Below are 14,507 nucleotides of genomic sequence, written 5' to 3' on the forward strand. Positions count from 1 at the left end.
TCTGGCCCACACTGCAGCACAGTGGGTGGCGGTAAAGCACCTTAACGCTGGTTGCCAACCGCCATAAAACCTCATGAAGAAGAAGAAGAAGAAGAAGAAGAAGAAGAAGATTATTATCATTATTATTATTATTATTATTGTCCTTCAAAGCAAATTTTTGATGAAACCATACAATTATATTATCTTGCCACGTTTCAAAAGCGCCCTGTTTTGGGATTTGTTTTAGAAAAAGAATATCGGCTCTTTCATGCTGAACAAAACAGTAACGTTCAAATGTTTCGTGCGGCCCCAAAGACTTTATTGTGAAAATCATGGACTTGTGTTGCTAGTTCAGTGCAGTCATGTCGGCGTTGCTTAGCCTCGTTGCAGGAGCGCTTGCCTTTTATGTGATAGTGTATTACGGTGTGTTCAGGGGAGCAAGGTGCTCCAGTTCAGTGAAGCTGAAGGGGAAGACGGCCATTGTTACAGGTAACGAGCCTCTTCTACCAGCTCCTAACATGCAACGTTAGCGCCTAACGTGTAACGTTAGCTCCTAAAATGTAACGTTAGCTCATAACATGTAACGTTAGCTCCTCCTAACATGTAACGTTAGGTCCTAACATGTAACGTTAGCTATTCCTAACATGTAACGTTAGCTCTTCCTAACATGTAACGTTAGCTCTTCCTAACATGTAACGTTAGCTCCTTACATGTAACTTTAGCTCCTAACATGCAACCGTAGCTCCTTACATGTAATGTTAGCTCCTTACATCCAACGTTACCTCCTAACATGTAACGTTAGCTCCTCCTAACGTGCAACGTTAGCTCCTAATGTGTAGCGTGAGCTCCTCCTAACATGTAACGTTAGCTCCTCCCAACATGTAACGTTAGCTCCTAGCATGCAACGTTAGCTCCTAACATGTAACGTTAGCTCCTAACATGTAATGTTAGCTCCTAACATGTAACGTTAGCTCCTAACTTGCAACGCTAGCTCCTAACATGTAACGTTAGCTCCTAACATGTAACGTTAGTTCCTCTTAACATGTAACGTTAGTTCCTCTTAACATGTAACGTTAGTTCCTCTTAACATGTAACGTTAGCTCCTCCTAACATGTAAAGTTAGCTCCTCCTAACATGAAACGTTAGCTCCTCCTAACATTTAACGTTAGCTCCTCCTAACATGTAACGTTAGCTCCTAACATGCAACGTTAGCTCCTAAAATGCAGCGTTGGCTCCTAACATGTAATGTTAGCTCCTCCTAACATGTAACGTTAGCTCCTCCTAACATGTAACGTTAGCTCCTTACATGTAATGTTAGCTCTTTACATGTAGCGTTAGCTCCTAACATCCAACGTTAGCCCCTTACATGTAACGTAAGCTCCTCCTAACATGTAACGTTAGCTCCTAACGTGTAACGTTAGCTCCTCCTGACATGTAATGTTAGCTCCTCCTGACATGTAACGTTAGCTCCTAGCATGCAACGTTAGCTCCTAACATGTAACGTCAGCTCCTAACATGTAACGTTAGCTCCTAACTTGCAACGCTAGCTCCTAACATGTAACGTTAGTTCCTCCTAACATGTAACGTTAGTTCCTCCCTAACATGTAACGTTAGTTCCTCCTAACATGTAACATTAGTTCCTCCTAACATGTAACGTTAGCTCCTCCTAACATGTAACGTTAGCTCCTAACTTGCAACGCTAGCTCCTAACATGTAACGTTAGTTCCTCCTAACATGTAACGTTAGTTCCTCCTAACATGTAACGTTAGTTCCTCCTAACATGTAACATTAGTTCCTCCTAACATGTAATGTTAGCTCCTCCTAACATGTAACGTTAGCTCCTATAATGCAACGTTAGCTCCTAACATGCAGCATTGGCTCCTTACATGCAACGTTGGCTCCTAACATGCAACGTTAGCTCCTAACATGTAACGTTAGCTCCTAACATGTAACGTTAGCACCTAACATGTAACGATAGCTCCTCCTAACATGTAACGATAGCTCCTCCTAACATGTAACGTTAGCTCTTCCTAACATGTAACGTTAGCTCCTAACATGTAACGTTAGCTCCATTCATACTCCTGGTCCTGGCTCTTCTTCATGTAAACATTGTTGGGGTCGCTGTTTATTGAGACACTAAACACACATGGCCCCGTGTCATCTCTGTACTGAATCACCTTTCGTTAAGTTACATGTTATGGTCCTCCGACACAAATCTACCCATTTACAGTGAGAGCCATGGTCAGACCAAACAGCAGCATGAACTCGGTGCTCCGTGACACAGCCGAAGCCGAAGAAAAGTTTGCCTGTGGCTAAACAACTAACTTAATTATAAAATAAATATAAACGATCTTTTGAATGACTATTTTCCCTATTTCCCCACAGAGTACTGCAGTTCCCAAGTTATATGTTCATCTTCCATAAGACCCGAGCACCAAGCCTCCTCGTTTTGGATTCAGATATTCAACCTAACCTGCAGTGCATCCATAAACCTACCCACACCTGTCCGGGGACGTTTTAATACACAGCTCTAATGGTCCTAAAGGGAAATGTACCTCTGAAAGTATTAATCATACAAGTTAAAATATGTGAAGTAAGGAACATTATGAAATGAGTAGAGTCCAGTATTGGTAATGTTCCCAACAAGCTCTCACAATTTTTAATTCTAATATCTGTTTTGTACCATCCTCTCCCACCATAATATATTGTTCTGGGGACTGTACAACAATGTGTATTTTAAAGAACTGAATTCGTTTTTTAAAAAGAAATGCTGATTGTATAATCTCAATACTAAATGTATGAATGGAATGACAGTTAGGTGTCATTAAGTTGAGCACAGCTCTTTGTTGTTAGTGTTTAGTTAAGTGTGATGTATTCCAGTGGTTTTCCTTCACAGGAAGCAACAGTGGCATTGGCAAGTCCACAGCTTTGGATCTGGCAAAGAGAGAAGCCAGGGTGATCCTAGCCTGCCGTAACAAGGACAAAGCTGAGGCTGCTGCTTTCGACATCCGTAGAGTAAGTACTCTGATAGATATACACTGCAATTAAGGGCCCACGAGCACACCGCTGGAAAAGGTACCTTCAACCAATGGGGATTTATTAGAATGTTTGTGGAAATGTGTCTGTAGTGCCTGGCAGCACAGTATCATGGCTGTGTCACAGGGAAACCTTGTTTTTAATATACATGTATTTACTAGCCACAACAGTGATGCTTTTTACCTGTGTGTGTGTGTGTGTGTGTGTGTGTGTGTGTGTGTGTGTGTGTGTGTGTGTGTGTGTGTGTGTGTGTGTGTGTGTGTGTGTGTGTGTGTGTGTGTGTGTGTGTGTGTGTGTGTGTGTGTGTGTGTGTGTGTGTGTGTGTGTGTCTGTCTGTGTCTGTGTGTGTGTGTGTGTGTGTGTGTGTGTGTGTGTATGTGTGTGTATTCCTAAAGACACCTAAGGGCTTTTCACACTTCATTTACACTGACACATTCCAAGTGCGCTAATGGCACTATGCTACTTTATGATTGCAAGATGTTTTCTAGTCAAGTGTTTCAAATGTGTACAAATCAGCAAAGGCAAGTTTTTATTCATCAGTATTGTTCACTTAACCAGCCTTAATGTCTTTTAGGAGACTGGCAACAATCAGGTGGTGTTCATGCACTTGGATCTTGCAAGTTTCAAGTCTGTTCGCAGCTTTGCTGAAACCTTCCTGAAGACTGAACCCAGACTGGACATCCTCATCAACAACGCAGGTGAAGATTTTAAACATGGTGAAATAGCCTTCCATGGTACATAATTACTTTAACATAAAACATAATGCTCTGATGAAGGTCTGTCAGAACACTGCATCGATCTACAGTAAGTGTTTGAATATCTTCTGTCAGAGTGGACATAAAAACAATGAAAAACTAAAGTACAGTTAAAGGATACATTAACTATTATATTTTTCCTCACCACCACAGTGCTGTAAATTGAAGTACTCTGTTTTAGGTTTGATGGGGCCAGGACAAACTGAGGATGGTTTCGGCATGGCTTTTGGTGTAAACCACCTGGGTCACTTCCTGCTCACCAACCTTCTCCTGGAGCGATTGCAGCAGTGTGGTCCCAGTCGCGTGGTCAATGTGGCTGCACTTCTGCACCGCTTTGGCAGCGTTGACTTCCCTCTGCTGGCTTCCAAGAAGGACGTAGTGCCGGATCAGTCTACCTGGCACAACTTTCAAGCCTACTGCAACAGCAAGCTGTGCAATGTGCTCTTCACCCGGGAGCTGGCCAACAGGCTAGAGGGCACCAGTGTCACCTGCTACAGCCTCCACCCTGGTCAGTGCCTTCTCTACATTTTATGCCATAATGTTGGGTGAGGTAACATATCCACTAGCAGCTATTTTGACCGTGACTGATGTTGTGAATTTTTGAGCTGAAATGAAAATAGATCTTTTCTATGTGGATTTGCGCCATTGTTTTCTGCTGAGTGTCTCAGAAGGCTGCTTTCCTAAACAAATAACTTTATAAAGAATATTTGTTATTATATAGTGCTCAGTGGTCCCTGATCACTGGTATTTTCAACAGAAAGAAGCTTGTCATGGAGAGTAAACGATGAGGACGTCTTTTATTTACTTTACAGCAATGCATCTCACCAACTACATTGGGTAACCATTTGGCAAGAAATCAGCATTCAGCAAACTCAATCACCACTGCATCATGCTAACTGTGCTGAGCTGCTGAAAGATGCTCTGATGCGTTCAATCTGCTAACGTTACATCACTGACTGAAAATTAGCAAACAGATGTAATAACAGTTGTCAGGGACATTGTTAACGTTATATTATTTTTATTATATTGAAAAGAGAAAATGACATTGTTGTCATTGTTTATTAACTGTCCAGTATTTCACAACTTTGCAACTTCCCAACTTCCCGTGAATACATCGCTTGACTCTGCAGTCCATACCACAGTTACGGCTCACTGTGCTCCACTCTGTTACATGTGCTGAGAGTATTGTAAACAATGGGGTTGGAGTGCGCTCTGGTGGACAAACTGAGTTATAACACCGTTTTATTTTTTATTTGGTACATATTGGAAAACATACAGTGGAGATCACAATTAGAGCACAAATAATATATTATTGATTTATTCTACTGTTATTTTTTATTGTCCATGATTTGATAGAATATCCTCTTTGTCTATACCACTGCTGTACTAGCTGTTTGTTTAGATAACCAAGGCACTTGGCACCTATTATGTCTATGTCTCACAGACACTACTCTTTCACAGTAATCTGCTGAAACATCAATTGTTTACATATATATATATATATATATATATATATAATTATTCTTTCAAGACCTGTAAGAGTATTATGCCACCATCTGCACTTTTATTATTATTTTTATTATTATTATTACTATTGTATTGTTTTGTTGTTACTATAGCCGTTAGATAATTTATGTTGTGTCACTTACCATTGTGTCTTGCCACTTTACTTTACTAATTGTGTCTTGTCCGTGTCTTGTCTAGTCTACGCATGGGATAGTGAGAAACGAAATTTCGATTCCTTGTATGTCTTGTTCATGGGAAGAATTGACAATAAAGCTGACTTTGACTTTGACCCTATTTATCCGGCAGCTCTCCTGGTTACTTTGCAAGTTGGCGAGCTGCTCTAGGCCACTGAAACCCTGAGACAGCAGGATGTTCAGATGAAGGCCAAATGGATGACCCTCTCAGCCATCAGAGAGAGGTTGGGCGTTGACAGTCTGTGATTTCAAGAAGATTGAAACTTTACAAGGACACAGATTAATTTAAGTCCCTCAAAAAGGCCGGTCGTCCACGTAAAACAAGTGCACGAGAGGACAGGATTATGAGAAGACGCTCAATGGGGAATCAGTTCAACACTGAGACTGGAGTTGGTCTCAAGTTCAGTTCTGAACAGGGCAAGGATCTGTCTCTGCACAGTGTCTCATCGTTTAAGACTTTTTGGAGTGAAAGCCCACTCTGCAGTGACCAAACCTCTCATCAGCAGAAAGAATAAAAAGGCTAGACTTCCCTCTGCTGAGGAGCATGTTGCGTGGACAGAGGAAAACTGGTCCAGAGTAACTTCAGTGATGAGAGGACGTTCAGTTTATTTGGGTCTGATGGAAACATTATGTTGGGCGTAGGACTGGGGAAAGACTGAACCCAGAGTGTGTAAAGAAGTCAGTTCAATTATGAGGAGGAAGTGTTATGGTTTGGGGATGTTTTCTGCAGCAGGAGTTGGGCCTCTTGTACGGCTACATGGCAGGGTGAATGCAAATGTTTATGTGAGCCTCCTTCAGCAACATGCAATACCTTCACTTAACATGTTACGCCCTTAAATATTCCTGGTTTGGAGGCATCGCCCACTGAGGTCAAACATGGAGAGACGAAACACTGGTTAGAAAAGAGACTTTTCTGACACAGAGATCGGCATCCTGACATCCGAGATGGAGCAAAATAAAGATGCGTTTTTAGGCAGTCTTAAGAGTGGAATAAAAGGGGCCCATAAAAACGCTGTATGGAAAAGAATAACGGAGGCAGTCAACCCGAAGCAGCGCTCCACTGTGACCCATGTGCGGGTGTGAGCACTGCTGAACCTGCGCTCCTGCTCTGTAGCGGGGTTTGCCAGCGGGGTTAAAAGGTATTCCGTTAGAGGATAACCTTTGTCACCTAGAAGAACCATACCAAAATGTTAATCATCTGATACCGTGTTTGATTTAATGCAATTTATCTAGGGTAGCCACTAACCGAGGAGATGACTTTGGCTCTGCAGTGCGCTTTTCTTTTCATTCATTCATCTTCAACCGCTTGTCCCTGTCAGGGTCGCGGGGGACTGGAGCCGAGCTGTTTTGAAATATAAAAGAATCGTGTCTAGCCACCTGGCCACCACGTTTAAAAGCGATAGCTTGGCATCACAAATCACCTGTACATTTATCGAGTGATAGTTTTTGTGATTGATGAATGCGTAATCATTCACGGATGGTGCCTTCAGACGCACATGAGTACAATCAATTGCTCCAACCACAATTTTTAATTCTTTTATTCGTTTTAAGAATCCGTTTTGATCTGTTCTTAATATGTGGCTGCTTATGCTTAATGACAGCTGAGGTTTGTTAATTATTTTCAGCCAGATTTTGCTGTGCTGCACCGCAAATACACAGGCTTAAATTTGCGTACACGATCTCAGACCTGACGTGAGATTTGATCGTAGCTCCCGCTCACATCCAAATTGATAAATGCCGAAGTTTGCCAGGAAATGTAAGCCAAGCTGTGTTTAATCATGGAGCACTCATATATTTGAATAATTTCTTTTACCAGGAGTCATCTACACAGAACTGTGTCGCAGCATGAGCCTGTGGCAACAGCTCCTTGTGATGCCCTTTGCCAAGCTCTTCTTTCTGGATCCTGAGGGGGGGTCCCAGACCACCCTGTACTGTGCCCTGCAGGAGGGCATCGAGCCTCTCAGCGGACGCTACTTCACTAACTGTGCACTGCAACAGGTGGGAGCCAAGGGACGAGATGATGCCCTGGCAAAGAAGCTGTGGGAAGTGAGTGAGAGGTTAACCAGTTCATCTTAACAGACTGGATCCTAATCCAGTATGGTCCCTGTGTGCCTTATCAGAGACCTGAACAGGCTTCCAGTTCAAATGTCTCATTGTTGGTCTCTTATTTCTTTAAGGGCTGCTCTCTTAGGTTTTATACATGTATATACAAACCCCAGTTCCAATGAAGTTGGGACGTTGTGTAAAATGTAAATAAAAACAGATTAGAATGATTTTCAAATGATTTTATACCTATATTCAATTGAATACACTACAAAGACAAGATATGTAAGGTTCAAACTGAGAAAATGTATTGGTTTTTTTTGTGAATATTCACTCATTTAAAATTTGATTCCTGCAACATGTTCCAAAAAAAGCTGGGATAGGGTCAACAAAAGACTGGGAAAGTTGAGGAATGCTCCAAAAACACCTGTTTGGAACATTCCACAGGTGAACAGGTTCATTGGAAACAGGTGAGTGTCATGATTGGGTATAAGGCGCATCAGTCGTTCACAAACAAGGATGGGGCGAGCAAATAGTCCAACAGATTAAGAACAACGTTTCTCAACGTACAACTGCAAGTAATTTAGTGATTTCATCATCTACAGTCCATAATATCATCAAAAGATTCAGAGAATCTGGAGAAATCTCTTCACCTAAGCAGCAAGGCTGGAAACCAACACTGAATGATGTCACTCCATTAAAAACTGACATTCTGTAATGGATATTACCACGTGGGCTCAGGAACACTTCAGAAAACCACTGTCAGTTAACACAGTTCATCACTACATCTACAAGTGCAAGTTAAAACTCTACTATATAAAGAGAAAGCCACACAACACCCAGAAACACCACCGCCTTCTCTGGGCCAAAGCTCATCTGAGATGGACTGACCCAAAGTGGAAAATTGTGCTGTGGTCTGAAGAGTCCATACTTACAATTGTTTTTTGGAAATCATGGACGTTGTGTCCTCTGGTCCAAATATGCTGAAAGGTACATACAGGTTTCTGCTTATTTCAACAAGACAATGCCGAGCCACATTCAGCACGTGTTCCAACAGCATGGCTTCGTAGTAAAAGAGTGCAGGTACTAGACGGGCCTGCTGCAGTCCAGACCTGTTTTCACTGAAAATGTGTGGAGCATTATGAAGCGCAGAATACAACAACAGAGACCTCGCAGTGTTGAACAACTGAAGTTGTACATCAAGCAACAATGGGAAAGAATTCCACCTACAAAGCTTCAACAATTAGTGTCCTCAGTTCCCAAAATATGTATTCAGTGTTGTTAAAAGGAAAGGTGACCTAACACAGTGGTAAACATTTTGGAACGTGTTACAGGCATCATATTCAAAATGAGAATATTTGAAAAAAGAAAACCAATAAAATTTCTCAGTTTGAACATTAAATATCTTGTCTTTGTAGTGTATTCAATTTAATAATAACTTTATCCTTTTAGTAAACGAACTAAACAGCCTTATGTTATTGATCTTATTTACACGACAGCATGTAAATTCTGTCTCTACATGGTCACATGTTTACAATTCTCAGGACACTCCGACAGCGTTGGAGATTCACTTGTTCAAAGATCATTTTGTTTAAATTGTTTGGGAAGAGGCTCCACTCCTAACAGGAAAAAACAAAAGTGAGACTTATCAGAGATCCTTTATTATTTAGTTTGAGAAGATGATTCACTCCTACAAAAAAACAACTAATAATTCTTTCTTTATTTTGTTGTGCTTGAAACCATAAAGGGATTTTTGCTTTAACTTTGGACTGTTTCTGTTGGGGAACATTATTTGGACCTTTTGGACAATTATTTAAAAGACATTTTATGATGCTGAGTGTAGCTTATTATGTTATACACTGATTTAAACTGAGTTTGCATTGTAGCTCTGATTATTGCTCATATAATTGTGATCCTTCTGTCTGGTGATTTTTAACGCCTTTTAACACTGATTCATTTATCCATGTGAGGATTGACCTTTCAAAACACTGATTAAACACCGAAAAAAAACATTCAGGCAATCCGTTACAGTGGAAACACATGAAAATCACAATTCCTTTAATTTTTTTTGTCATTCACACACTGATGGCAGAGGCTACCTGCCCATCTTCTAATCAATCATTCAAACCACATTCATGCAACCACGCACAGGGAGCCTTTTGGGTTTCATCAAACCAGAGAGCAGCACACAAAATGTCATTCCTGTGCTTGATTTAAATGGTGCTGGCACCTTGGCCACAGTGACTACTTGCTGTATTTGTTTCTCCCTGGGCAATAATTCAATATGATAATTTATTGTCTCTTCAGTGGAATCATATTATGATTAAATCACACATTGCGGTATCATGATACACAATTACATCATATAAATTGATAACAAGAACATACAAGTTACACAAGAATCAAGTTACATGAGAATGATGTGTAAAGCTCCAGTTGAAAATCCTGCATGTCCTTTAAATGTTTTAATCTGATTACTCTGTATTTGCGTGCATGCAAAGAAACAAAATGTGTAGCTGGAATTTGTTTTTTCTTATCTGTAATTTCACTTGAAACTATGATGTTCATTTTGCACTAAAGCTCTTAATAAAATGAGAAAATACTCTGCAACACTTCATTTTCATGCTTCTAGACCAGTTATTGTGTCAAAAGATTGGCTGGCTGATGCCACCAAAATGAATTTGACGTGTTGTTTTTTCATCAGGAGCCGTACTGGTCAAAATTTTTACATGTCTTCACCAGCAGTCAACCCTGGAAATGTTTTTTCTATACTAATCTCTCTAATACAGTTGTCACTGACTACTTACTGTTCTATGCAAGAATGTTAGTTTTGTCGAGCTCTTTAGATTCTGATTTCAGCAGTAGGTAAAAGTTTGCTGGGAAAGGTCAATACTCTAGTACATAGAAACATGATCTGTACATTTGTATTCTAAAGTGAATTTGTGTGAGGTGTGTTCGATGTCCAACTGTAAGTCCCACTCTTCCACTGAGCCAATATTTGAGTTAAGAAGCACCATTTTTCAATTTTAAATGGATTTTGGTATATGACTTCATACACACAACAATGAGTTTAAACAACAAATTGTGTTTATTTTTATCAGTGAGCACTAACTTTTTGTAAACTTTTACATCTTAAACACATCTGTTTTGCTTTATGAAAAATAACAGTGCTTAGTACGGTATATTCAAGATAAGTGGAAACCTAACATTGCGAAAATATTTAAAATAATATCCTAAGCATAAAATAAACAGTTAAACATGGACTGCTTTTTCTCCCATGTTTTCAAAAACACAGAAACAAAAATGATCCATCAACTAATGACAGTCCCTCAGGAGCTTTGTCTGTGCTAAGATTAGCTGCAGCATGTTCTGCGTTGTCTGTGCTAACGTTAGCTGCAGCATGTTCAGCGATGTCTGTGCTAAGGTTAGCTGCAGCATGTTCTGCGTTGTCTGTGCTAATGTTAGCTGCAGCATGTTCAGTGTTGTCTGTGCTAATGTTAGCTGCAGCATATTCAGCGTTGTCTCTGCTAACGTTAGCTGCAGCATGTTCAGTGTTTTCTGTGCTAACGTTAGCTGCAGCATGTTCAGCATTGTCTGTGCTTACGTTAGCTGCAGCACGTTCAGCGTTGTCTGTGCAAACGTTAGCTGCAGCACGTTCACCGTTGTCTGTCCTAACGTCAGCTGCAGCATGTTTAGCGTTGTCTGTGCTAACGTTAGCTGCAGCATGTTCAGCATTGTCTGTGCTAACGTTAGCTGAAGCATGTTCTGCGTTGTCTGTGCTAACGTCAGCTGCAACATGTTCAGCGTTGTCTGTGCTAACGTTAGCTGCAGCATGTTCAGCATTGAAGTGGAGCAGAGGCTGAAGAGCTCCAGTGGGAGGTGAATTTTTACACAGCCGTGCTCTTGTCCATGTTTCCACTTGGTCGTTTCTTAGAACTCAAATGTCGCCCCACCGAAAGCAACAACAACTCATCATCTCGCTTTTCATCAGTTTAATTTCTCTCGTGTTGTGTCTTGTGTGTCAGTATTATGAGCCGGATGGGAACTCGTGCAATGAGCAACGTTCCGCACTGAGTGCAAAAATAAATTGCGAGACTTCCGGTTTGGCTGAGATGGAGTAGACATGGGTCGAGACCTGCTCCCGCAACTTTTGATAATTTTTACGTTTCAGGACCCCGAAAGTCACAACAATAGTAATATTTGTCTCGTTTAATGGATTCATCACCTAAAAATGCCGACAGATTTGACTAGACAGACTGTAACAGACCAGGGGGCGAAGGCTAGCCTCACAGAGGAGGCAGGTGGCGAGATTAGCATGGTTGCCATTACTAACCTCTTGGAGCATCACCGTGCAGCTCCGCCGAAAACAAAACCCCTTTTGGCTGAGATCAAAGTATCTATTTCAACGCTTGAAGCAAAGCTGGACCACGTCCATGCCACAGTGTCCGACCACGCTCAGAAGATAGGCTTCCTCGAGGTAAATGCAAATTTACAAGACGAGCATTTGCTAACGCTGGAGGCCTCCTGTGCCGCGCTAACGGAGAGCAACGCTAAGCTGCTGGCTAAAGTCAGCGACCTGGAGTCCCGGAGCCGGCGCAATAACTGATTCAATTACCAGAATCTGTTGAAGGTCCGCGGCCCACAGCCTTCTTCGCAGAGCTGCTCATGGAGGTTTTCGGGGAAGGCTTTCTGGAATACTGTCGGAGTGAGAGAGGGCTCACCGCACACTAGCTGAGAAATCAAGGTTGGCTGTCGGACAGTCATCATCAGGCTCCACAGGTACCAGGTGAAGGAGAAAATCATACGCGAAGCCCGTGCCAGGAGAGGCCAGCTACAATATAGAGGTTCTCCCATCGCACTTTTACGAGGACTGCGCTCTGGAGGTGGTGGAGCAGCGACATGCTGACTAATTTTATTTAATGTCTGTTCTGGAATAATTATTAATACTATTTTTATGTTTTATTCTTTGCTATTATTCTCATGTGACTTTAAGGGGTCAAACATTGTTTAGGGAGGAGACCCCGGAAGTTCAGTTTAGTGGTTAGTTTGAGCTAGAGAGCTCAGAATGTGTGTTTTTTTTATGGGAGTAGCCCTCAGATTAATCACATTGTTACTGTCTTGTTTTATGTTGTTTTTGTTCTGTTTTATGTGCGTTTGGGCCTTTTTTTGTTTCGTCCTCTTTTTTTTTTGTTTGTTTTGTGTTTAAAAAAAAAGAAAAAAAAAAGACCCTTCCTCCCCACTCTCTTCCTCCACTACTACAGATTACTTTAAGGTCATGCAGTGTCATTCTAACTTATTATTGTTCCTATGGCTAATGCTGTAAAGACAGGTACTGGAGTGCGTCTGATTTCCTGGAATACTAAGGGAATGAACAAAGCGATCAAAATAGGAAAGGTCCTGACACAGTTGCAGCAACTTCAGGGGGGTATGATGTTTCTGCAGGAAGCACATCTCAAATCAGCTGACACCCCACATATTAAGAGGGCATGGATGAGTCACTTATTCCACTCTAAATATACAGAGTTAGAGGGGCTGCTATCATCATTCATAAAAGGGTCCTGTTTGAGCCAACAAATGTAATCCTAGATACTGACGGCTGCTATGTCATAGTTTCGGGCACACTCCAGAACACACCAGTGGTCTTAGTTTTGGTTCATGTGCCCACCTGGGAAGATGAACAGTTTTTTAAAAGGCTTTTTCGCCAAAATCCCAAATGCTGACAGTCATCGCATTATCATAGACTTCAACCTGGTGCAGGATGTGACTCTTGACAGATCTTCTCCTACACCGGTTACACTATCCAAATCAGCACATACAGTAAAAACATATGCATCACAGTTAGGAATTTCAGAACCGTGGATGTTTAGAAACCTTCTTACCCAATAACAATCTCCTCAACTGTTATAATGCATGTGAATATCACCCAATAGTCACTTCTGACCACCAGTTGACATTAGTTTTCCGCGTGATACAATTCCACTTTCACCATGGAGGTTCAGCTCACACTTAAAGATTTTGTAGCGACTCAAATCCGCTCTTACATAGAGTTTAATGATGTCAGCAGCGGCACTCTGAGGGAAGCGCCGCAAAAAGCCACTGTTCGAGGACAAGTGATATCCTATATTTCTCAAATTAGAAGGGCTGGACGGGCTAGACTGGTGGAAATTGTGGGGGAACTGGTAAAACTTGATGGAACTTACTCCACCTCTTCTTCCACCCCCACCCCCCTATATAAGAAACGGCTACTGCTACATTCGGAGCACTGCCTCTTAATGACGCGTAGTGAAGAGACAGCTGCGACAATCCAAACAAAACTTTTTTAGGCAGGGAGACTCCTGGTGCCGCAGCCCGCACAGCTAGTGCTTCCAGACTGACTCTAAAATTCAACTACGAGACGGTAGCCATACTTCTGATCCAGTGATGATTAACAGGTCATTTCCTGATTTTTACACCACATTATATACTTCTGAATGCGACCCAATTACTGCAGCGACCCTCAGATTGATATAAACATCGCAAGGGAGCTCAGTAGACCCATCTCTCTGTTGGAGGTGCATGAAGCAATAAAGTCTATGCAGAACAGGAAATCTCCTGGTCCCGATGGTTTCACAGTCGAGTTCTTTAAGGTGTACTCGATGCTAATATCTCCCATCCTTGTGAGAATGTTCAATGACTCCTTTACAGACAGCGCCAGCGACTTTGTATGAGGTATCTATTTCATTGCTCCTGAAGGAAGACAGGGATCCTACCTCATGTGGCAGCTACAGACCGGTCTCACTTTTAAACATAGATTGTAAGATCCTTGCTAAGGTCCTCACCCTTCGCCTCCAAAGTGTGATGTCATCGATAATTTCACAAGACCAGACAGGCTTCATATTAGGGAGACATTCTTTTTTCAACACCAGAAGGCTGCTCGTAGTAGGTCGTAGTGGCGCTAGATGCGGAGAAAGCCTTTGGGCGGGTAGAGTGGGCCTTCCTATTTTATATTTTTGAG

The 14,507-nt window shown here is 41.7% G+C and overlaps 1 protein-coding gene across 1 annotated transcript; it reads left to right on the top strand.

Moving 5' to 3' along the window:
- Nucleotides 1-116: 116 nt before the first annotated feature.
- On the top strand, nucleotides 117-10,047 carry LOC310947489 (dehydrogenase/reductase SDR family member 13-like). The gene is made up of 5 exons (XM_083914304.1): nucleotides 117-468; nucleotides 2,876-2,994; nucleotides 3,590-3,713; nucleotides 3,952-4,278; nucleotides 7,287-10,047. The coding sequence occupies exons 1-5, from the start codon at nucleotides 342-344 to the stop codon at nucleotides 7,544-7,546; spliced, it is 957 nt and encodes a 318-aa protein (XP_083770430.1). The 5' UTR covers nucleotides 117-341; the 3' UTR covers nucleotides 7,547-10,047.
- Nucleotides 10,048-14,507: the final 4,460 nt, after the last annotated feature.

This window comes from Echiichthys vipera, assembly GCF_963691815.1.
Source record: "Echiichthys vipera genome assembly, chromosome: 5".
Lineage (NCBI taxonomy): Eukaryota > Metazoa > Chordata > Actinopteri > Perciformes > Trachinidae > Echiichthys > Echiichthys vipera.